This window comes from Gossypium raimondii, chromosome 13 (genome assembly GCF_025698545.1).
Source record: "Gossypium raimondii isolate GPD5lz chromosome 13, ASM2569854v1, whole genome shotgun sequence".
In the NCBI taxonomy this organism is placed as follows: Eukaryota; Viridiplantae; Streptophyta; class Magnoliopsida; order Malvales; family Malvaceae; genus Gossypium; species Gossypium raimondii.
The window spans coordinates 57,183,369-57,207,193 of record NC_068577.1 but is presented as its reverse complement, the minus strand read 5'-3'; the positions used below and the strand labels follow the sequence as shown (position 1 = coordinate 57,207,193).

The 23,825-nt window shown below is 29.8% G+C and overlaps 3 protein-coding genes across 3 annotated transcripts; 1 reads left to right on the top strand and 2 right to left on the bottom strand.

Annotated features, from left to right (window-relative positions):
- Positions 1 to 2,365: 2,365 nt before the first annotated feature.
- LOC105781732 (AP2/ERF and B3 domain-containing transcription factor At1g50680) lies at positions 2,366 to 3,436 on the bottom strand. Its single transcript, XM_012606240.2, has one exon. The coding sequence runs from the start codon at positions 3,434 to 3,436 to the stop codon at positions 2,366 to 2,368; it is 1,071 nt and encodes a 356-aa protein (XP_012461694.1).
- A 6,101-nt stretch (positions 3,437 to 9,537) lies between these two features.
- On the top strand, positions 9,538 to 13,539 carry LOC105781215 (protein NRT1/ PTR FAMILY 7.1). Its single transcript, XM_052627170.1, has 6 exons — positions 9,538 to 9,720; positions 10,345 to 10,398; positions 11,157 to 11,268; positions 11,365 to 11,582; positions 11,672 to 12,231; positions 12,312 to 13,539. Exons 1-6 carry the CDS (start codon positions 9,538 to 9,540, stop codon positions 13,174 to 13,176), a joined length of 1,992 nt encoding a protein of 663 aa, XP_052483130.1. The 3' UTR covers positions 13,177 to 13,539.
- Positions 13,540 to 20,007: 6,468 nt separating this feature from the next.
- LOC105783741 (transcription initiation factor TFIID subunit 11) lies at positions 20,008 to 23,336 on the bottom strand. Its single transcript, XM_012609364.2, has 5 exons — positions 23,227 to 23,336; positions 22,193 to 22,571; positions 21,403 to 21,490; positions 21,027 to 21,126; positions 20,008 to 20,476 (listed from the first exon to the last, which is right to left on the bottom strand). The coding sequence occupies exons 2-5, from the start codon at positions 22,561 to 22,563 to the stop codon at positions 20,349 to 20,351; spliced, it is 687 nt and encodes a 228-aa protein (XP_012464818.1). The 5' UTR covers positions 22,564 to 22,571; positions 23,227 to 23,336; the 3' UTR covers positions 20,008 to 20,348.
- Between the last annotated feature and the right edge of the window lie 489 nt (positions 23,337 to 23,825).

Below are 23,825 nucleotides of genomic sequence, written 5' to 3'. Positions count from 1 at the left end.
ATTTATTGCACTATAGTCATTGAGTCGTTAATTGTAGTTCAGGGTGTAATGACAATTCGACGTGGCCGTTAACAATATTATTTTTAGGTTAAAATGTGCTCCAAATCTTTTATTATTTATACATTTAGAATTTATTCACTTTACTGTTATTTTAATGAATTTAATCCCTATACTTTTTATATTTCAAAATTTAGGTACAATTTATTAACACCTTTAAAATTATTTTGTTAAATTTGCTAGTGTGACATTTTGAAATAAAAGAATATTCACTTAATAACCATGTAACAAAAAGAAATTGAAATGTAAGAATTTTAACGATGTTAACAATTGAACTTGTATTTTAAATCCAAAAATAGATAGACTAAGTTCCTTGAAATAAAATATCTGAAAAATACATGAACTTGGAGCATATTTTAACTTATTTTTAAAGTTAACGTGAAAAAGAAGGAAAAAAAATACCATTAACTATAATTAACGACTCGATGATCATAACATGATAAATTGATCACATTAATGATTATATTGTAGTATTTTAAAGTTCGAAACCGAAGCATACATTACATTATATCCATTTTATAATACTAAAATATAAATTAGAAAATATTTAACCAAATTATTTTGATGAATATAAAATTAAGATATTTGTGTGTGTGTTTTTTAAATTATATAAAAGGGTGCTACCATTTTTAAAAAGAATATATTTATTTTTCTACTTTATTGAATTATATTTTTATAAAATATAATTATTTAAGAAATATATATTTTTATTCCGATAATAGTGCTGAAAACATATATATTGTGTGTCACCTAAATTACGGCATCAATTGTTAACAAACTTTTGATAAAAAAGATGAATAAAAAACATATAAAAGTTTGAAAAATGATAAATTTAGTCCTTAATATTCACTTTTTTTTATTTTGGTCCTATTTTTCTTTAGATCACTTTAACTTTTAACTTTAAAATTTTATTTAATTTGCTTCTTTTAGAAAAAGTCTATTGAAGAATGAAAATTTCAAAGATGTTGTTCATGTGTACTACATAAAATTTTAAAAATTAATAAAAATCATTAGAAAATTTTAAAAAAATGTATTCATGTTAGTAATAATGATGCATAATATATTGCCATGCATGCTACCATATCACTGCCATTAAAATTTTAGCAGTTCAGTCAACTTTTTTGTATAAAATAAAACAATTTTTTCGAGGTTTAGGGTTCGAGGTATAAAGTTTGGGGTTTGGGATCCAATATTCAAAATTCAAGATTTGAAATTTAAGGTAAAAAATTACCAAAATTATGTGTCAATGACATGAAAAAAATGATTGAAGGGTCCATAAAATAATTTCTCCTTGTGTTAAGTTAAATTTGAGTTAGTATTTTAACTTTCAAAATATAATTAATTTGGTAATATTAATTCAAAATTATAATTAAAATATTAAAATTAAAAGGAACATTTTTTCAATAATAATATTGTAAAGGGATTACAAAATTTAAATCGTACTATTTAAATGTGTGAGTCGAGATTTGATTAATTTAGTTTAAAATATTAATTTATGGGGAGAGATTCATAATATAATTTCAAACTTTCATTAATTTTTTTGTATAATTAATTTTTAATTCTTATTATGTATGTAAATATTTAAATTAATCTGGTATCTTTAACATATTAATTAAAAAAATTATCTTTATTACTAAATATTTAATGAATGAATTTTTTTTACATAAAATAATTAGTTAAACATTTTTAATTTACTCAAAATTTGACACGTATTACTTGCATGAATAAAACATAAAATATGACAATTGAATTGTTAAAATATTGATTATATGCTGGTGGTAGAAGCATTGAGTCGTTCGTTGTGGGACGTCTTGAGCCGTCTCTAGGCTTGAATAAGTTGATTTGATTGTTTTCCTCTCTCTTAGAGTGAGGTTTTTGGCAAGGAGGATCTTGGTACTATGCTATGTTATCATGGATTTCTTCTACAATAGGATAAGTGGAGGTAACAACAAATATGGACGGTGGAGAGTCCGGTGTCGTCACTAGAGGTGTTTGGTTCAGTTATTAATCGAATCGAACTAGCATTAACCGAATTAATCGAACTGTATAATCCTTTAATCGTTAATCGAACAGAATTTTTTTAAAAGTAACTAAAATTAATATATATATATATATATATATATATATATATATATATATATATATATATATATATATACATTCCTTCAAATTTTCGTTAATTTCTTAAACCGTAATTCATAACTTAACCCAAAAAAAACCTATACTAAAATATACATTGTCAGAGACTTATATATATATTAAATTCGAAAAGTTAAAAACATAAGGACTAAATTATAAATTTAGAAAATTAAAGTAAATTAATTTGTACTCCAAAAAGGGTAACACTTTTCTGCTTTACATTACGTCCACCATTTTCAAATCCTTCAATAGCTTTATTACTATAACCCTTGGTCGTCGACCCCGAATTGAACTCTAACCCCACCGCCAAATCATCATCACGACGGTCCTCCTCCTCCAACGCCGCCGCTGACGATCCCAACCCATTTTCACCATTATAATTCACATCAATGAGAAAAAAACTCTTCCCATTTTGATCCTCACCGGAGCATTCGCATGAATAAAAAGTAACAGTATCCTTTTCATTAAGCTTCTTCTCTTTCACAAACCTGCTCCACCCCCTTGTAAAAACAAAGCTTTGGCTACTCTTCCAGTAACAGTAACGAAACTTCCATGTCACCATTAACTTGTCGTAAAAAACAAGCTCAATGTCTTCAACGCCGCCACCGGCGGCGGAAACTTGTCGGTCGGTTTCACAGATGTGAGGGAAGTATTTAACGGCGTATTTTTTTGGGATTACTAACCTGTTAAGCTTACCTACATCACTAGGTGTTAATTCTTTTTGAAACAATTGCATGCATGGAAATTGTTTATCACCATGAACAAGTTTCTTGTTTACGTTGTTGCTTGTATTTAATTTCCCATCTCTTTTTGATAAAATTTTGACGAAGTCTTCAAATTTGGCTTGATACGAACCATCTCTGATCATATTAAGAACATCTTCAGTTGAATAAAGGCTTTGAAAATCAGGTTCTTGGATGTTTTGTTCGGTCCAAGGGAAATTCCGGTGAGAATCGCCGCTTCGGAGTTTAACGGCGGCGCTGTCGTATGCCATGGCAGCTTCGCTTTCAGACTTGAATGTACCGAGCCATATACGTTGATGGTTGGCGTATATTTGTGCACCCCAATGACCATTTTGTTGTGGGACAACACCTTTGAACTTTGGTAAGGAACCAATCTGGTCGTACCGGGAACGTTTTCCGGGCCGGAATTTGTAACCGCTGTTGCCGGAATCCGATGTTTCTGCTGCTAAAACAGTCAGTTTTGTGTTTAAAACAGTGCTTGAATCATCTTCCACCATTAGAGACGATTCTTAAAACACACACACACGCACAAAAAAAAATAAAAAGCAGGCAAAGTTGATAAACAGGGAAACTGGGGATTTAATATAAAATATAAAATGTAAGAGATTATATATATATATGTATGGATTTATTCAAAAAATCCAGGAGAAAATGAGGGAGAAAATGTGGGAAATCAAAGATATTGAAAATGGTAGGTTTAAATTTGAAAGATGAAGATGGTGTAATACAAATTATAAATAAATAAAAATTAAAAAAAAACTCAATTAGGTAACCATCGACAACCAAATAATTAACTTAAAATTTACAGGAAAAATGATTTTCCAGTGAAAATATTTAGGTTATAAAACAAAATTACTTAAGTAAGTTAGCAACAAACTGTTTTTGAGTGATTGAGTTTTGATTTATTTTTTCAATTTTAGTCTTAATTTAGATAATAAGATTTTGTTCAACTTAAAATTTTATACTTAGCCTCTCAAATTAGTTTTCATGTTTAATTAAAATGATCAATTTTCAGTTCAGTGTGTGTGATGATGTTGTTTGCTTTGATACAAAAATACATATGTCTTTGTTTCAGTTGTTTGTAATAATCAGGTTTCAAGAGTTAATTTAAGGTATTTATGTTTCAACTTTGTTATTTTATTTTAGTTTGTAAGAATCCGAAATTTATTTAACTTCGTCGTATAATTATTTTATAGGGTTGGATTCAAATTTCAATGTTTATTATGAGTTGCATCTCTCCACTTCATAAAAAAATAAAAAAATAATTTATTTACTTTTATTTATTAAAATTCAGTCCTTATACTTTATGAAAATTAATTTATTGATTACTGAATATGGATTTAACAACAAGGTTTAATAATGTTTTCCCATTGGACTAACTTCTAAAGTATAAGAATCAAATTCTAACAAAATTAAAATAGAGGACCGGTTTCTCAACTACTGTAAAGTAAATGGATGAAATTTGGAATTAGACCTAAATTTGTTTTAAAAAATCCTCCTTAAATGGACACATGAATTTGGACGACGACTATATTTGTTTTTTTTCTTTATTTCTTTGTCATTTTAATCTTTAATTTGTCCCCAAAATGGGATTAAAATAAATTTGACACCATCAACACCAAAGGCAATAATCCCACTAACAAAATCAAAATATTTCCTAATATATATATTTTCTTTCTTTAAATTATTTTCTCGAGAAAATATTAGTTAAAAGAAAGTGTAATTGCTTAATCTTTGATTTATCGGCATGTTTTGTTACCGAGATTAATGGGTTTAGAGATTTGACATTTCATTTATTATTGAATTTGGATTTATACAAATTAAGTGAAAAATAAGTTTGGATTTTCCTTCGCTTTGTTAATCTTTTTGTTAATGATGATTGGTTTTGAGTTTGCTTGGAAATTGTTGTGGTAAGCCATACTATTCAAGTATAACAAAAAAAAATCTAGTGTAAACTGTACAAATAGTCACTTTTGTTTGCCACAAATTATATTTTAGTCATATATATTTGAAATGTTATGTTTTAGTTACTTACGTTATCGTTTTGTTACGAAGTGGTCACTGTATTGTTAAACTTCATTACCTCCCTAACGGCTGTCCTACGTGGCAATCCAAATGGATTTTAAATGCCAACTTGGATGTCCAATTACTGGGATGAAAATAGATTTTTAATTAAATAAATTTAATTTGGACTGCCACATAGTACATCCAAGTTGGCATTTAAAACCCATTTGGACTACCACGTAGGACCGCTGTTAGGGAGGTAACGAAGCTTAACGATAGACTGACAATTTCGTAACAAAACAATAACGTAAGTGGCTAAAACATAACATTTCAAACAAAAGTGACTATTTTTGTACTTTACCCAAAAAACCTATGTTGGTATTTTTGGATAAATTGATATTTAGTCCCTGTACTTGTGTAATTTTCTCAATTTGATCCTATTTTTTTGGCCCACATTAGTCCCGAAACTTGGCAACTTTTCCCAATTTTATCTTTAGACTTAGGTTATGTTTGTTTCATTGAAAATGGCTTCTAGAAAAACTAATATTTTCTGGTATTTGGATGAATCTGTGTAACATATTTTTTGTTGTTTGACAGATTTCCTAAAAATATTTCATAAAGTTGTTTTCAATGAAACAAACATACATTTGAGATTTATGATAAATAGTTTAAATGAAGTAGTGAATTGATTACAAAGTGACGTTAAGGTGAAATTATAGTAAATAATGAATCTTTATGATGTTAAGGATTAAATTGTAAACTTTGTGAAATTTATAATTGAAACAAGAGAAGTGATATGCATGAAAATTTGTTATGTGAAATAAGATATTATAATGAATTATTTGATTAAAGTGCTTATATGGTGAAAAATAGATTACATGACAATAAGGACTAAATTGAAAATGTATAAAAGTTAAAGTGTGAAACAATTTAATATGTGAATAAGGAAATTATAATAAAAGTTTAATGAATGTGTTATTAGATGATGAAATATGCATAAAGTATTGTAAGAGTGAAATTGTGGAAAAATATGGAAATTTTATGATAACAAGGACTAAATTGTTAAACTTGAGAAAATATGTGGATAAAATAATACAAGTGAAATACATAGAAATTTAATATGTGAAACATGATATTGAGATAAATTATGTGATTAAAGTGTAACAAGAAATAAAATTGATTTAATATGATTAATTAGTGAATATTGAACTTTTATGACAAAAAGAGATTAAATTGAAAAGTTATGAAAGTTTATAAGAAAATATTTGATAAGTGAAGAATGCAGTAGAGAATATGTAATATCCCGGTGCTTTGACTCGATGTTTGGGTTGAGTATGTGGGTGTTATAGTGAACAAAGCCTTATCAATTTAGAAAATGTCTTACGAAAAAAAGTTTGGTAAGACATTTTAAGGAAAAAATGGGGTAATTTTACGTTGATCATCCTATTTTACATGAAACAAACATTGGAAAAGGCTAAAAATATTTTCCGTAAAAGCTTTTACGTTGAAACAAACGGAGCCTTAGTATTTCACTAAAATATGATGACATGACACTCTGAGATTATATCACATCAACACTTGAAAATTTTAAAAATTATATAAACCACAAGTGAGTTAAAATCAAAGTTTCTTCTATACACATAACCACAATTCAAGCTTCACGTGTATAATTGTACCAAATCAAATTTCATGTATCAAATTGCACATTGGACTAAAGTTCATGCATAAGCGTTGTAAGACCCAATTTATGCCAGGGCCCAAAATTACAACCCAAATTACAAACCCATGACCCAGGGCCCAATAAGCCCAAAACCTTAACTAGTTTCAGCAAAAATCAGAAACCTAGAAACCCTAGTGCGCCGTATCTTGCTACCCATGTGCGCCTTCAGCGCGCACCACGCCCCATGTGCTGCCCCTTCTGTCGCCGACCTTGCACCAAAACGACAAAAAGCCGTGAACTTCGCCATGTACCTGCAGACAAAGAAAGACGAAAACAACAACAACAAGCAGAAGAAATAGACAAAAAAACAAATGAAAAAAGAAGAAAATAATTTTGTATTTCGGCTTTATAAGCCCAAGAATCGAACAATGTAAATGGGGTTTCATCACTGTAATGGGGTTTTTTTTTATCATTGTAATCGGGGCTTTTTCCTTTTTTACAAAAAAAGGGCAATAAAATACAACACTTTCAAGAAGATCTATTTTCTATTTAGATATTTACTTAGGTTATTTACTCCTATTTTTATTTATTTTCTATTTCATATACGAAAACAAAAAGAAAAGGGAAAAAGGAACTCACCGGGAGTCGTTCCGTCTTCTCGCCATCGGAGACTCCTTCTCCGGTGACGGAACCGATTGAAGAGAGGCATAACGGCCTTTTCCCCTTTATTTTCGGTTGTTTTGAGGCTAGATCCGGACTCAGGGGGTGGAGATCTAAAAAATAAGACTTTTTTGCCTTCGCCGGCCACCGTGCGCAACGACGCCGACGCCGGCGACCGAAATCCGGCACGGTGGCCATCGGTCGGGGTTATAGACTAAAGGGGAAGGTGTTTGAGAGGATTTTAGTTGTTTTTTTTAAGAGAAGTGAAAAATGAAGTTTTTTGGTAAAAAATTGATTTTTATAGCACCTAGAAACGGCACCGTTTTGGCTTGTTTCAGAAAGCCTCAAAACGACGTCGTTTTGATGTGGATCGGACCGACCCGACCCGAACCACCAAGGATCCGCGTGTTTCTGGATAAAAGGGGTTATTTTTGCCCCTGGTCCTTCCGCTTTTGAGGCTGTTTACGATTGGGTCCTATTTTGTTTTTTATTTTTCAATTTTGCCACAAAATTTCATTTTTCTCTCGATTTGGTCCTCAATGAAGCTGTGCGTTTTTGGGAGAAGGGCAATTTTCCCTTCCAGCCCCTCTATGTTATTCGCACATTCAAATCAATCCCTCCTTTTTTTTATATTTTGATTTTGCCCCGTATTGTTTACTTTTATTTCGATTTAGTCCCCTTTTTAGCATTTTTATTATTTTATTCATTATTTTAATGTATTATCATCTTTTATTATTTATTATTACTATTATTATTACTATTATTGTTATTATTATTATTATTATTATTATTACTTATATTATTGCTACTTATCATATTATTATATGATAGCTTAAATATACATACACGTATACCTTTTTCTTTATAATTTATTTAATATATAAATACTTTTTATCTACTTTAATCTATATACGTAGTTGCATAGTTTCATATTTGATTTTCCATATGTATACGCATCCCCATATACCTTTTGATTTTGTATATACATACATATTTTAGAATATATATATATACATACATACATACATAGGTTTTACTTTTACAAATTTTATTTATCTTTGTGTTGTTATTATTGCTATGTCTTATATTTGTTGTTCATCATTATTTTATGAAATATTAGCCCTAGTTATCTATTATTTCATGTACAATTATTTTGTCATCTTTTATTTATTTATTTATCAATTTGTTGTGGTTATTCGTGTTATGTTTACGTCGTCGTATTTATTATTGTTTTGTTACCCATATTAACATTGCGTTTTAAGATTTTAAAATAAATAAAATTTCGTGTTTAGATTTGAGAAAGTCGTACCCTAACTTACTGGGTTCCGACTTTCACAATAAATCTAAATGTACGAATATTTTCAAATTTAAGTTTTAAATGATCTCGAAAATAAAAAAAGATCGTGTCCTAACTTACTGGTCGTGATCCCTTTTTTTAAATTCGAGATAGCTAAATATCTTTTAAATTTTCGGCATTCATTCGCGCATTGGGAATTCGAGACATTGTGTCCTAACTTACTGGATATGATGCATTTTTCTCGATTAACATGAAATGTGCTTCTTTCCCTCAAAATTTTCAACATTTTAATACAAGGATCGTATTTTTAAAATTCTTCAAAGTTTTCGATTTTTGACGTTAAGACATTAACTAATCAACTAGGTACCAATTTTGGGCGTTACGAGGGTGCTAATCCTTCCTCGTACGTAACCGACTCCCGAACCCGTTTTTTGAATTTTGTGGACTAAAATCGTTGTTTTAATAAAATCAAACTGTTTATTAAAAACAACCACTTTTCGAGGTGATCCAATCACACCTCATTAAAAAGGATTGGTGGCGACTCCCCTTTTTTTTATTTTCAAAATCCAAGTCGGCCCCGTTTTCATCCAAAAAAATGGTGTCAACAAGCGTGATATTTATCCCATATTTAGTTTGATAAAACCCTAATTTTCATACTTATCAAAATTACAACAATGTAAAAAAGTACTAATTTGACTTGTAGAATTACCCAAGGGACTAAGAAGAAAAATGTGAAATAGTAAACATTAGAGAGGGGAGGGCTCAGTAATTTTAGGAAAATTTTGTTACATTTCAACAGAATCGTCTCTTTTTAACATTCAAACCCCCAAACCCCTACTCTTTTCATCGCAAAAGCAAATACCAAGTGCATATTGCACGGTTTCTTTGTGCAAGAAAATCAAGAGTTTGAAAATTAGTCCATAACAATTTGTAATTGTGAGCTTATTAGTCCTCTCATCTGTTTGTAATCCCCATAAATGACAATAGGCTTCACCGGATCATTATTTTTTACTTCACGGAGTACTACTCTCCCTTTCTCCGCCCTCGACACCGGTTCTTCGCCGTCGCCGGAGTCTTTGATAGTTCTACAAGACGTTGCCTTGTCGGTTGCTAAGTTTCGTAAAAGGTTAGTAGTCACTTTAGCAGGGGCGAACCTAGAGGTGGGAAAACGATGGCTTTCTTGAAAATTAGTAATTCAATCCGAGTTTAAGGGTATGGGTGAAGATTATTTACTATAAATATAAAATCTTTTTTGTAGAAAAAATATTTATGTCAATTTATTACAAAAGAATAGATTTTCTTTTCTCTTGCAAAAATGTTTTTCTTAAATTTTATTAATTGAATTTTTAGATAGCATTTTAAATTTTATATTCTATACCTTCTGTACACTAATAGAGAATTTTTTGTTAGAAATATTTATTTTGAATAAAAAACAAGTATTTATTCATATTTATTAATAAAAGGATAATAAGGAAATATTTTCATTAAAATATTAAAAATAAAATTTAATAATATTTAAAATTAAAACATTGAAGTTTTTTTACTATTTTAATTATTTTGAAATAGAAATTAAGTAGAAATGCAATTTTTTGAGATTATATTATGGGGAGTAACAATTACGAACATAAACCCTAAAATAGGTATGAGGTTCTAATCATATCTAGTCTTTTTATGTGCTTCAACACACTCGAACTCATATCTTTCTACATTGGCAACAATGCTTATGCCAATCAACCCTTTTAAGTTGTTTTTGTTACTACTTCATTAATATATATATTTTACAGAAGAAATTATCAATGGCTGATATTGAATCCTCTACCGATGAGATTGAAAGGAAGGTTAGCAAATTAAAATTAAAATATATGGCAAAAACCCATCAATATTTTCTTAAATATATACATTTATATATATTCTTCATAATTCATATGTATTTTCTTAGAGATAAGAAATGGCTTGGATACAAATTCTTCCATGTGAATATACAGTTTATGACTATTCTATATGCTTTGTGATGAAAATAATAAGTACATATATATATATATATACATGGATTCAATTGTGAAATTTAAGAGTGATTATCAAAATATTTTCTGATATTAATAATGGGATATCACTTTCAAATGAAAATTCAATCCCACTTCATCGTATTTTATAAAATGAGTTAAAAATGTGGCATGCACTCCTCTCTATATATATTGGACCCTTTCTTCACTTTGTTCTCATACTAATAATTTTCTTCTTCCTTTCTTCACTTTGTTATCATACTAATAATTTTTATTCTTATTTTCATTTAACTCTGAGTAAGTTTAAAAAAAATGATTTTCATGGTTTAGTTCATAATAAACAATTTTAAGTTATTTTTGTTACTGTTTCATTAATATATATATTTTGCAGAAGAAATTATCAATGGATGATATTGAGTACTCTACCGATGAGATTGAAAAAAGGTTAGTAAATTAAAATTAAAATAATTTATTAAATGTTGGATACTGAATATGCAAAAACCCATCAATGTTTTGGACTAAACTCGAGGTTTAATATTTTATTATTATTATTATTTTATTTGTTGATCTTATTTAATTATTGATAATGACAGGCTGATGAAGAAATTATTAGCTTTGGAAAAATAGAATCTGGGAATGAAAATCAGCATTCACCTGGAAAGAGGAAAAAATGTGGAGGATGGAAATTAGCAAGTCTCTTGCTAGGTATATCTCATTTATATGTATGTATGTATGTATGCATGCATGCATGTATGTATGGTACATGAAATGTTTGCTTAGTTATTTGATTTTTGGTTGCAGTGAATCAAGGCCTAGCAACATTAGCTTTCTTTGGGGTAGGGGTGAACTTGGTGCTGCTCTTAACCAGGGTACTCGACCAAGATAACGCCGTAGCGGCCAATAATGTTAGCAAATGGACCGGGACGGTTTACTTATGCTCGTTGATCGGAGCGTTCCTTAGCGATTCGTATTGGGGTCGTTACTTGACATGTGCTATCTTTCAGCTCATACTCGTACTGGTACCGGATAATCACCGTTGTTCTTCGTTTATATGTATGCACTTGTAACGTGTCGGTCGAAATTGATATCGGATTGTTGTTGATTACAGGGTTTGGGGCTATTGTCATTTGCTTCATGGTTTTTTCTGATAAGTCCTACTGGTTGTGGTGATGGGATGAAACTTTGCAACACTCCGTCATTAGTTGGTGTCGTTATGTTTTACTTATCGATATATCTTATAGCGCTCGGGTATGGTGGGCATCAACCGACCGTGGCTACGCTCGGAGCGGACCAGTTCGATGATTCAAACCCGAACGCAGTTATATCGAAAGCCGCATTCTTTAGTTCCTTTTACTTTGCACTTAATGTAGGCTCTCTATTTTCAAACACTATACTGGTTTACTATGAAGATTCAGGGAAATGGACATTAGGCTTCTTGGTTTCTTTTGGGGCAGCAATCATAGCACTATTGTTGTATTTATCGGGGACATCGAGATATAGGTACGTAAAAGCAAGCGGAAACCCGTTGCCACGCGTTGCACAAGTATTCGTCGCTGCATATCGGAAATGGGGCGTCACACCTGCCACCGTTGATGCCTTGTACGAAGTCGAAGGAACTGAATCCGCAATCAAAGGGAGCCGAAAAATACTCCATAGCAACGATTTTAAGTAAGTAAAACAATTTAACAACAATCATTAGACACTTACGTTCCTTAGTTTAAACTACTCGAAATCGAATCGATTTGTAGGTTCCTCGACAAGGCGGCTACGATAACCTCGATGGATCTGCGTGGACCGAACAATCCATGGAAGCTTTGCACTGTAACTCAAGTCGAAGAAGCTAAATGCGTCCTAAAAATGTTACCGATTTGGCTTTGTACGATAATTTACTCCGTCATTTTCACCCAAATGGCATCCCTTTTCGTCGAGCAAGGTGATGTAATGGCTTCCAAACTTAAAAACTTCCGTATCCCGGCTGCAAGCATGTCAGCTTTCGATATTTGCAGCGTTCTCATTTGGACCGGGGTCTACCGACACGTAGTTGTGCCCGTGTCTCGATCATTAACCGGTAACCCCAAAGGATTAACCGAGCTGCAACGAATGGGGACCGGACTCATCATTGGAATGATTGCCATGGTTGCAGCCGGTGTCACTGAGATACAACGGCTCAAATCCGTGTCTCCCGGTTCGAAAAAAAGTTCATTGAGCATATTTTGGCAAGTTCCACAATATGTTTTAGTTGGTGCATCTGAAGTTTTCATGTATGTTGGCCAATTAGAGTTCTTTAATGGACAAGCCCCTGATGGTATTAAAAGCTTTGGTAGCTCACTTTGCATGGCATCAATGTCACTTGGCAACTATGTTAGTAGCTTGTTAATTAACATAGTTATGGAGGTCACAACCCGAGATGGCGGTCCCGGGTGGATTCCCGACGACCTCAATGATGGCCATTTGGACAGGTTTTACTTCCTTATCGCCGGTTTAACCGCGGTGGATTTCATAATCTATGTGTATTGTGCCAAATGGTACAATGGCATCAACCTTGACACTAGTGAGAACGGAATTCAATTGGAAGAACAACAAAAGGAGGTGCTTGCAAGTTTAATGTCTTAGAATTTTGGCTTAAATGCAAAATAGGCCCTCAAATTATATCACTTTTTCCACTGAGGTACTTAAAAGTTTTTTTTTTGTTCAAAGGTAGTACCTGAAGTATTAATTCATCTTGTTTTACCTTAAAACACAATACCATCTACTAAGAATGTGCTATGTGCCATATTCTTACGAGATGTTGTACACTTTAGAGGTAAAATAAGATGAAATTGATAGTTTAAGTACTACTTTTGATAAAAAACTTTAAATACCTAAATAGGAAAAATAGTACAATTGTGGGGACAATTGTATAATTAATCCTATAATCTTCATCCATTTTCAACATTTAGGAATTAGATGAGTCATGGCTGTTGTCTTTTTTCTTATTAGCTATTATGATAATTATAAAATAGTAAATATTTCTTTTGTTATTTTATTAATTTTTTCTGCGATGCACTTACAAACATAAATCATAAATCTTAAACTTTAAACTCAATATAAACTCAAAAAAATTTATAATAAATATAATTAATATTTATCATTTTATCCTTATATATATAAACTATTAAAAGAATAAAATGTACTAATATCTATATAAAAATTGTAATTTATGTTTAAATATTGTTTTTGAAAAATTATATTTAAATGTTTCATTGACTTTAAAAATATTGAAAATATTAAAAATATTGAAAATATTGAAAATTATATGGATGTGGTAGTAATGATTTTTAAGATTATACATCCATAATGGAGTAAGGCCAGTGGTGAAGCAGGCTGTGCCAACTATGGAGCGATGATGGATTTAACAATATTCATTCCGTCTCGCTCCGTTGCCATCCCTACTTCAATTAAGCAAGATAGAAATCTTTAACTCTTATTTTTTAAACTTTATCAATATATTATCTAATTTAAATATAAATTTTAAAGCCTTGTGTGTTGACCTGATGGTCAGGGTATTCACCGCCCCATATGTAGCTTGAACTTGGGTTTAAGTTGCACTAGTTGCGTTACTGTAAGAGTTTTACCTCCTCTTGTAATTCACCAACAAACTCGCTAATTTTTTAAACTTTACCAATATAATATCTAATTTTGATTTCATTTTGTTTAGTGAAATTAATTTATGGATTATCAAAATTTTTCTTTCAAATATAAACAAATATAAATATTTTGAGTATTTTATGAGTTTTGAGTTTTAGAATTGATGGCATGTTGATGGGTTTTTAAATTTTTAAATTCACACGTTTGAACATTTTAATATTTTAAATTAGAATTGTAAATTTTTAAAAAATAAAAAAATAATTTTATTATTATATTAATTTATAAATTTATAAATTAAATTTGATTTTTTTTAAAAAAATTGGACTCATCCTGTGTTCACGTCATCCTGGTAAGTGTGGAACCTCACATGGCAATACAGCATTCGCTTTTATGAAATGGGGTCATCCAAACTATGAAGATGAAAGCTCACTCTTGGACATTCACATATTAAATACCAAAAGGCAAAGAAATAAGAGGGTGAGCCTTTCGTTTCATTTTCAAGATAACATAAAGTGTATAAGACATTCTAAATAACTTATTCAACTATATATATATATATGTGTGTGATAATGCTTGCCAGTTAATGTGTTTGTAATAATTAATGTTTTCAATGCTTCAATTCATTCCCGATTGACTCTTAACTCGATTGGTGTAGATATTATTGTCAATACAAAAAGACGTGGGTTCGAGTGCGCTGAAGTGCATTATCCTCCTATTAATGGGTTGGGAAGAGATTTAATATGATCAAAACTTATAATGAGATTGTTCAAAAAAAAATTTCAACTTATTATCAAATACTTGTGAATTTTAGTGGATTGTTCAAACATCTAATTATAGACCCAAATTATAATAACTGTAATTAATTTAATTTAATAATTTTTAATTGCATCCGAGCATGTATCCCACTTAAATATATCACTATTAAACTTAAATTCTTGGGTTTAAATCAATTGCATGATATTGTCACTCTAAGCGTTCTATACACACCAAGTGGAGGATCGATGCTATCACATGAGATAGAACCACTATGAGAGTCATCAATTTAATTACATGTTAGAAACTTTCGATACTAATATGTACGATGGAAATTATTAAGGGCCAGTTCTTCTGGCCGGTTGAAAAGTACTTTTATATATAAAAGTGCTTTTGGGTGAAAAGGAATGAAGAACACACTTCATTTAGGGTCAGATTTCTAGCTTCTAGAAAGTGCTTTTCTGCAGATGAAAAAGCAGAAATTTTTTGCTTCTCCAGTAAAAAAGTGCTTCTAAACTGCACTTTTACTTTTTTACACAGTCAAAAAGCAGACATTTTGTGTCACATAATTGAGAAAAATGCTTTCTCATATATATATATATTATTTTACTTTAAATTGTAAATGCTATTGTAAAATTTTTAATATTTATATTTGATATATAAATATTATCCTTTTAAAACTTCAATCAAAATATATGTAATATTTTAATTTGTTAGGTTTATGTTTTCTATGTTATGTTTACATATAATATGAGTTATATATTCAAATACATTTTAAAATAAAATAATACAAATGTGTTAAAAGCATTAATTAAAAATAAAAACAATTTTATAATAATACAATTGTGTCAATATCTAATTACAAATATTTAATTATTATATTTAAATATTTAAATATAGTTTATATATTCTAATTAAATTTAATAAATAATTAATATTAATTACTTAGAAATATTTAAAATTAGTATTATATATTAAAATATTAACAATAAGTTATAATAAATTTTTTATATTTTTGCTAAAATATCATAATATTAACTAATTTGAACATTATTTAAATACATATTTGTTACTTTATAATATCATGTCTAAAATGAACATTTTATTCTTCAAAAGCACTTTTTAACAGCAATGCCAAACACTTAAAATTTTTAAAAACAATTCTCAAAAGTACTTTTTAAAAGTAATGAAGAACTGGCCCTAAATGAGTCACAAATTGAGTTGATGTTCCAAACTTGAAATGTGTTTACCTTTGTTGGGCTCATATAAAAGATACCTTATCACCTATAAACTCATATATTCATGTCAGCTTTGAACTTCCTCACTTGTCGAAACATGTCTCAAATCTTGAAATTACCTATCAACCACTCTTGCTTGTCTTGATTTGTCTCATCATAATATTACTATTGGCTTTTATATATAATATTGAGGGTCAGAGATGAGGGTTATACGGTTTGAACACGTATTAAACAGATGTCTGATAAAATTTTTAATTACTGCTCCATACAAGTCAATACCATAATATCATTATTGTTATTTTGTAGTTTTGTCTCATTTCATAACAATTTTTTATGGTAATTAATTATTATAAATTCGTGGAAAGACGGGATAGTGTAATCACATCATAGTGGGGCATTATTTTTTTCACATGGCTTTTAAAATCCGATCAAAAATCAATCGAAATATCAGTCTGAAGAAAAACATCAAATTGAATGATCCGTAAATCAGTACAATCAATTATTATTTTTTACATTTTTTAATTATTATACAAATTTCTTAATTATTTATTCAATCGAATCAATTCAATTAAAAATCGATAATTCACCAACCCAATTTCCTTTTCATTTGATTTGAAGATACAGTGGTTGAAAATGAAAGAACATAAGTTTTCCATAAAATAAGAGGGACCAAGCAACAAGTGGATGATGCAACAGCCTGCAAAGTCATATACATACATATATAAGCCCAAAACCCTGTTAATTTATTTATTATTTTTATGATTAAGGTATTTGTTGCATTGGTTTTAAGGTACACTAAAATTAATTTTGTTTAGGTTTATTGTTTTCTCAATAAAAGTATTATATTTAAGGTAGAAACTTAAATTTTCTCCTTTGCAATTCTGCAAAAAATTCAATGGGTTAGAAATACTATGATGTCCTATACGTTAGATCAAAGAGTAAATTGGTTATTTTGTTAAAAAAATTATCCATTTCTACTATTAAAAATTTATCCTTACACGCACGATATACATGTGGCACGCCACATGTCACTGTTGGTTACTGTGTTAGCTATGACAATTTTTAACAGTAGAAATATATGAAATTTTTAACAGAAATAACCAATTTGCTCTTTGATCGAATGTATAATGATTAATTTATCCATTTTTTGAGTAAAAGAAGTAAGATGCAATTTGATATTTAGTACAACGATTTTCATTATATTTTTACCATCCAATGGGATATTATCAATTCTAAATAGTAATTCATATCCTGTAATCATGGTAAACAAGCTAATTATGGGGTGAAAGAAGAGAGAATGAAATAACGATTATCAAATCATCGATTTAGATGATTAAATTACCAGTTCAACGATAATTAAATAAGAATCCATAACTTATTATGCTATTTATCACTTCATAACGATGTATTCTATTTCTGATAATATATCATTAATCAAGTCCATCAAATAATCAATCTTTAATTCAGCTGATTGGTCCATTTTGATTCCAACAATGGAAAGATGAAGTCGGAGATTATCACAATCTAATCATCCCATCATTACGAGAAGACGTACAAGGAATAGTGAAATGGTTGACCTGCACTCACTATCCATCTCTTTTGATGTCTTACGGCACCGATTATATACACTGTAATTTCTTGGTCACTATCATATATCACAAAGAATTTGAGCACTCAAACATGAAAACCCAGAATTTGTTTGTTTGTCAAGTGGGGGCATATTATCTTTGGATTTATGCAAAGTTACAAAATGCTGTATAAGATTGTAAAATTTAGGGTCAAAGCTATAACCTTCTACTAAAAAATACATAAAATTAAGCTATTAATTTATTAAAAGAGGTAAAATTATTATTATTTTCATTTAATAAAATGTTATGAAGGATTTAGATTAAATTAGGGGTTAAAAAGTAATTTAATTATTTAATTACAGGAGTTACACCCCTGATGCTAAGTCTAACTAGTGGTTAGAAGAAATGGGAGTAAACGGTTTTCCCCATTTCTATTTAAATCTTAAAATCATTATTAAGAAGATTGTCTTAGAGATGAATTGTATAGAGACAGTTAATCTGTTAAGTAGTTATACTCGAGATCAGAACTTGTCAGAGGGAGAGTGAAGGACTTATTGAAATGGATGGAGGAATTTCAAGTGGTATATGTATCTAGATAGAAGAACAGAATAAAGAACGGTATGATTAACTTTGCCATGAAAATGAATGTTGAATGAAAAGTTTTTGACAAGCATTGCTGGACGGTATATGATATTGTAGTGACTAAGGCTTTCAACTCTATGACAAGACAAAATGGGTAAATTTTTTTATTTATTTTGATGTTACAAAAGAAAGAAAATGTTAAATAGGTGTAAGCATTTATTTTTCCCTTTAGTTAAAAGGTGTGGTTAATATTAATTCTTTAAAACAGAGGAAATCAGCTGTATGCCAGTTTCTATGTTTTCTAACAGATTTTTCACGTTTCTGACACTAGAAAATTTTGCGGACCAAAGAAAAAGGAAAAAACAGAGAGCAAGATGATGATTGTTAGAATCAAATTGGGTGGTGGAATCTATTGATTCGAAAATTGGTAGTCTAATAAATTCAACCGATGTTAAAAGAAATAAAAGAAGATTGAGCCGACATAAAATCAGTTGGACTGGATTTAAATTAATTTAATTTTTATAATTTACAAAATGAATGTTTGTATTTCTGTTATAATTTATTTGTATTTATTAAAATTTCCTTTTTTATATTTTTCCTAATTATTTTAGAATATTTAGGACTTTTTTAGAATTTATAGGGCAATGAGTCAATCTGGTATGTACCCCATTTGAAATTCAACAAATAAGAATAATTGAAGCAATAATGCAATATTAAGTAAAAAAATAAATGCAATTATGAAACATATCACCACATTTAAATAGACAATTTGTTGAAATTATTAAAAGTAAAAATAAATCGAAAAAAAATCATAAAATATTTTAAATTTTCAAAAAATAATTATTATTTTCAAAATTTTGAAAAAAATTCAAACAAGTTTTTAAAACTTCATATAAACTCAAACATTAAAAGAAAGACAAAAAATTCTTCAAATAATTTTTTTGTAAAAATTCTTTTTGAATTTTTATAAATTTAGAAAAGTATAATGCTTTTAAAATTATTCACTTCTTTTATTTCTTCAAATTCGACCAATGGACAAATATTTTCACAACTATATTTATCTTCAATTCTTCAACTTTTACAAATGTAAATAATTACCATCATATTTGCTATTTTTTAATAATATAAAGATTAAATTGACCCATTTAATTTAAAAAAGAGTTATCAACAAAAATAATTAATGCTGTTATTAATTCTTATTTTTACTCAATTTCTAATTTTCTTATAGTAAATTGCTCCTAACCTTATAGTGAAAAACCTTTTGAGTATTTATTAACAAGTACATGATTTTTTTGATAGAGGGCTGAATGTCTCAGTAAAAAAAATTATCCTGTCCTAAGGAAGAATTCATCAACAGTGGACCAAATCTGTAAAAGGAAAATAAATAAATTGGGGATTTAATACACATTTATATATCTTAAGACCAAATGCACAATGTACAAAATACCAGCCAAGATTATGGAGCTATGAAATTTCATGGTAATCCCTATACTAAGACCAGATGCCTTCATGTATAACAATCACATTTCAGGTTGTTCTACTAAAGAACAATCATCTTTCTTCTACCATTATTGACCATCATCTCACAAATATTAATAAAAGCATGTTAACATCTGACCCCTGGTGCGATAGAATGACAGGTCCAAGTTAATGGTATACCTCCCCTCAACACAATGTCATACAAATGAATTGAATTGAAATCATAAGGAACTGTAATTTCCATAAATTACACTCGTTGAAGCTCGCAAATTAAGTCAGCCGGAAGATCAGTCACATTTCGCAAAGTGATTGTTGTACTTAAGATTTTGTAGTTGAACAAAACATCCCAAGCCTAACGCAAACACAAAATATACATTGATTTATGGCCTACAGGGATCTACCTACCTCTATATTGACATGAATATAGGATGAAAGGTAAAATAAGGTTCAAAAGAAATTAGTTTAACAAGTGTAGTCAAATGTGCAAACCATGTAAAAAGACCTGATAATTGATGACCGAGCTTGTTTCTTGATCTGCTTAGCGAAACAGCCTTTGCACTGATCTCTTAGGCACTTTGCCTTCAAGCTTCAATCTTCTATAAGCTTCTCTAATGTGGCAAGGCCTGATTGGTCCGGATTCTGTTCTCTCTGTCATGACTATTCTAGCTGCAAACCACCAAAATAATGGAAAAATAGACTCAATAGCTTAAAGTCTTGATAAATGAACTTCTTAGCACCAAGGCATATATATTTGATCATAATATTTGGTGCATTTACAAGCATTCCACCATGGAAGCCCTTGTACTAGGAGTTAGATTGCATTTCACCCACTTTACTCAAAAAATGAGCAACTTAGTCCTTGTACATTAGATTAAAGAGCAAACCGACCCTTTCTATGAAAAATTTCATCCATTTCTACTGTTAAAAACTGACAAGACTCACAGAATAACCAAACAGTTACACGTGGCATGTCATGTGTATCTCATTCTTACAAGCACCAGTTTTTAACAAGAGAAATTTGCTTTTTGATCTAATTTATAGGGACTATTTGCCCATTTTTTAGTAAAGGGGGCACAATGCAACCCGACTCTTGGTACAAGGGTTTCCATGGTACTTTTACCAGTTTCACTCTTTTTGTTCTCTCTTTCAATCAAACTGATTTGCTTTCTGGAAATGAAATCTCAACACTTCTGCTATAAGAGGAAAGTGCACGTACCTTTCTCCACGAGTTCACCGACAAACATTTTCGCTATACCACACACAACAATGGTCATTGGTAAAGAAATTTTCTGGCTGCCAGTTATGCTTACCAACAACTGCATATACACACAACAAACTTAAAGTCGATGTATTATCAAATCATGTTTTGCAATACTGAAATGCATAAATGGATTGGAGCTGTACTGACAATACATATGCACCAAGGAACCTCATGTATATTCATCAATAATACACAAAATTTTCAGTTAATTATCACACCCATGCAGATGAAATTAGAACAAGTCAAAGAGGCAACAAATAATTATAAATCCATCATATATAATAACATTTCTAGAGAAAGACTACCCAAAAAAGCTTTCCAAGAAGCTCACCCTTCTCATGTTAGACCTTTGAAGCGCAGATCTCCTAAATGATTCATATCTACTCATCTGATTCTCTGTGAATTGCGATAAAATGGCTCTGCAAAGAAAAGAATATTTTAACAGCTCTAGGCAGATGCCTCCTATATTAGAGAAAGGCAATAGAAGTATAGAGCAAGGGATCATATTTTGAAATATGGTTAAATTCTGCCATTAGTTCCTGTACTTTGTGAAAGTTGTGGATTTAATCCCTGTACTTTTAAAATTTCAATACTCACCAAATGATAACTAATAAATTCATTCAGTTAAGTTTTGCTATTTTCCAAATCTGATGCGGGAAACATTATCATATGTGTAATGCCATGTTTTTTACATATTACTCTCTAAAAATGCAATTAATGGATTAATGACGGTCTTTTGCATTATGATTGAAATTTCAAAATTCGATAAGTATAAAGACTTAGAATGATCCAATTGGAGAATATTGACTAAATCTATAATTATACGCATAGTACAGGACTAGTAATTGAATTTAACCAAATAGATTTAACTGCTACTGTTAGGGCTACGACTAAAATTTCAAAATTCGAAAAGTACAAGAACTAAATTTAACCAATTCAAAAAGTACAGAGACTAAATTTGGTCAAATTAAAGTACAGGGACTAATAGCAGAATTTAACCTTGAAATATTTATACTTGATCCTTTAAAACACTAAAAACATGGCATTTCACCTAATACATAATTATCTGAAAATTAGAACAAAAAATAAGGAAAAAGAGGGTAAAAGAAAAAGAAACTCACTGCATCTTGGCCATTTTAGCAGGGTCAGCACTAGAAGGGAACTTGCTAAGCTCAACTTCCACATTTTCCTCCTCTTCGTCATCATCATATTCTTTGTTCTTGGTGGTAGCTCTAGTAGCAACATTAGCATTAACACTTGTAGAGTGCAACTTAGGAGTTGAACTTGATGATGGATGAGAGGGATTTTTTATGTTGGGACCCATGTCATCATAATCATCATCATCTACAAGTAAATTGTGTCCACCATCGGTTTGGTTCTGGGGTTCATTTGGAGTTTGGCTGTTCAGCTCATCCTCACCAACTGGGGAATCAGGTGGCGATTCCTCTTGCTCCTCCAATGCTGCTTCGAATGGGTCCTTTGATTGCTTCATTCCGATACCTGCTTTTAGGATGATTTCGATCAAATTCTATCTAACAAATCATGCAAAGGAATGGAACGCCAAGGTCCTAGGATACATCTAATTTGGAATCTAAACTCCAGAAGACAAAGAAAATATGAATAAAATCCAAACAATGTGCATACTAACATTTGGCATTAAGAGATTCAATTTAAGAACAATTTACAGGAAAAAATGATCCCTGAAAATGGACTAGTTTAAAGAAGCCAAATCCACCAAATGAATTACAAATGTGAAAGAAATCAAAGCAATGAATTTCAACCATACAAGCAAGAAAAATGAAAATCAAGAAATTTCTAGATCTTGCCTAGGAAAACACATTCAAGTATGGCATGCACAGAAATACAAACAGGAATTAACCAGTTAGATTGAAACTAATACCTCAAATGCAATTGCAAGAAATTTTAGGTTGAAGCAATTGATACTGTACAAAATAGTTGCTTGAAGTATAGTTATTTTTGGGTTTAGGGTTCTGGGTTTTGGAGATATATTCGAACCCAATCGCTGGGATTGTCGTAAATCGAATTAGATAGAAAGTGTTAACCCAATTTGAAGCTTTCTAAGATATTCAAATTAGTGAAATTAAGAGGAAAAGAAATGGATATACGGAGAAAGAATTGGGCGAAAAAAGATTACCTTTGCAAAAGTATATCGACTCTCCAATGCAGACGAGAGAATCAAACAGATCGTTACAGTCGAACTCACCAAAAAAAAAAAAAACCGAGAAAGAAGAACAAGAGAGAAGAAACAATATTTTATGGTTGTTTAAAAATATTTATATTATTTTAATTTAAAATTTTAATAATTTTATATTTTTCATTATTCTTATTTTTTAAAACATATTTTTTCATTATTTAAATTTTATATACAAGTAATTTAACATTTTTAATGTTTATATTATAGTATTATATATTACTATATATTATACTAATTTAACATTTTTCATTATTCTTGAATGTTATGTTAACTTTAGCATTTGGTCGATTTAATTCTTTTAATGGTATAAAAATTAAATCGACCCATCCAATAGTAAAATAACTAATTTGATCTTGTACCTATCATAGAGGGACTTTGCAGGTGCTTTCACCTTTTTTTAATACTTGACATATCATTCGAGAACGTGACACATCATCAACTATAATTTTAAAAAAGTTATAGAATTTGTAAAAATAAATTTAAAAAATGTATAGATTATAAAATGGTATAATATATAAAAATTATAGAAATATGTAAAA

Bases quoted from the DNA above. Each gene is read 5' to 3' on its own strand.
- LOC105781732 (XM_012606240.2), bottom strand. From the start codon at position 3,436: ATGGTGGAAGATGATTCAAGCACTGTTTTAAACACAAAACTGACTGTT.
- LOC105781215 (XM_052627170.1), top strand. From the start codon at position 9,538: ATGACAATAGGCTTCACCGGATCATTATTTTTTACTTCACGGAGTACT. The intron at 9,721-10,344 runs GTGGGAAAACGA...TATATTTTACAG, and splicing joins TAGCAGGGGCGAACCTAGAG to AAGAAATTATCAATGGCTGA. The intron at 10,399-11,156 runs GTTAGCAAATTA...TGATAATGACAG, and splicing joins CCGATGAGATTGAAAGGAAG to GCTGATGAAGAAATTATTAG.
- LOC105783741 (XM_012609364.2), bottom strand. From the start codon at position 22,563: ATGAAGCAATCAAAGGACCCATTCGAAGCAGCATTGGAGGAGCAAGAG. The intron at 21,491-22,192 runs GTGAGTTTCTTT...TTTTCTTTGCAG, and splicing joins GCTAAAATGGCCAAGATGCA to AGCCATTTTATCGCAATTCA. The intron at 20,477-21,026 runs GTACGTGCACTT...GGTGGTTTGCAG, and splicing joins CGGTGAACTCGTGGAGAAAG to CTAGAATAGTCATGACAGAG.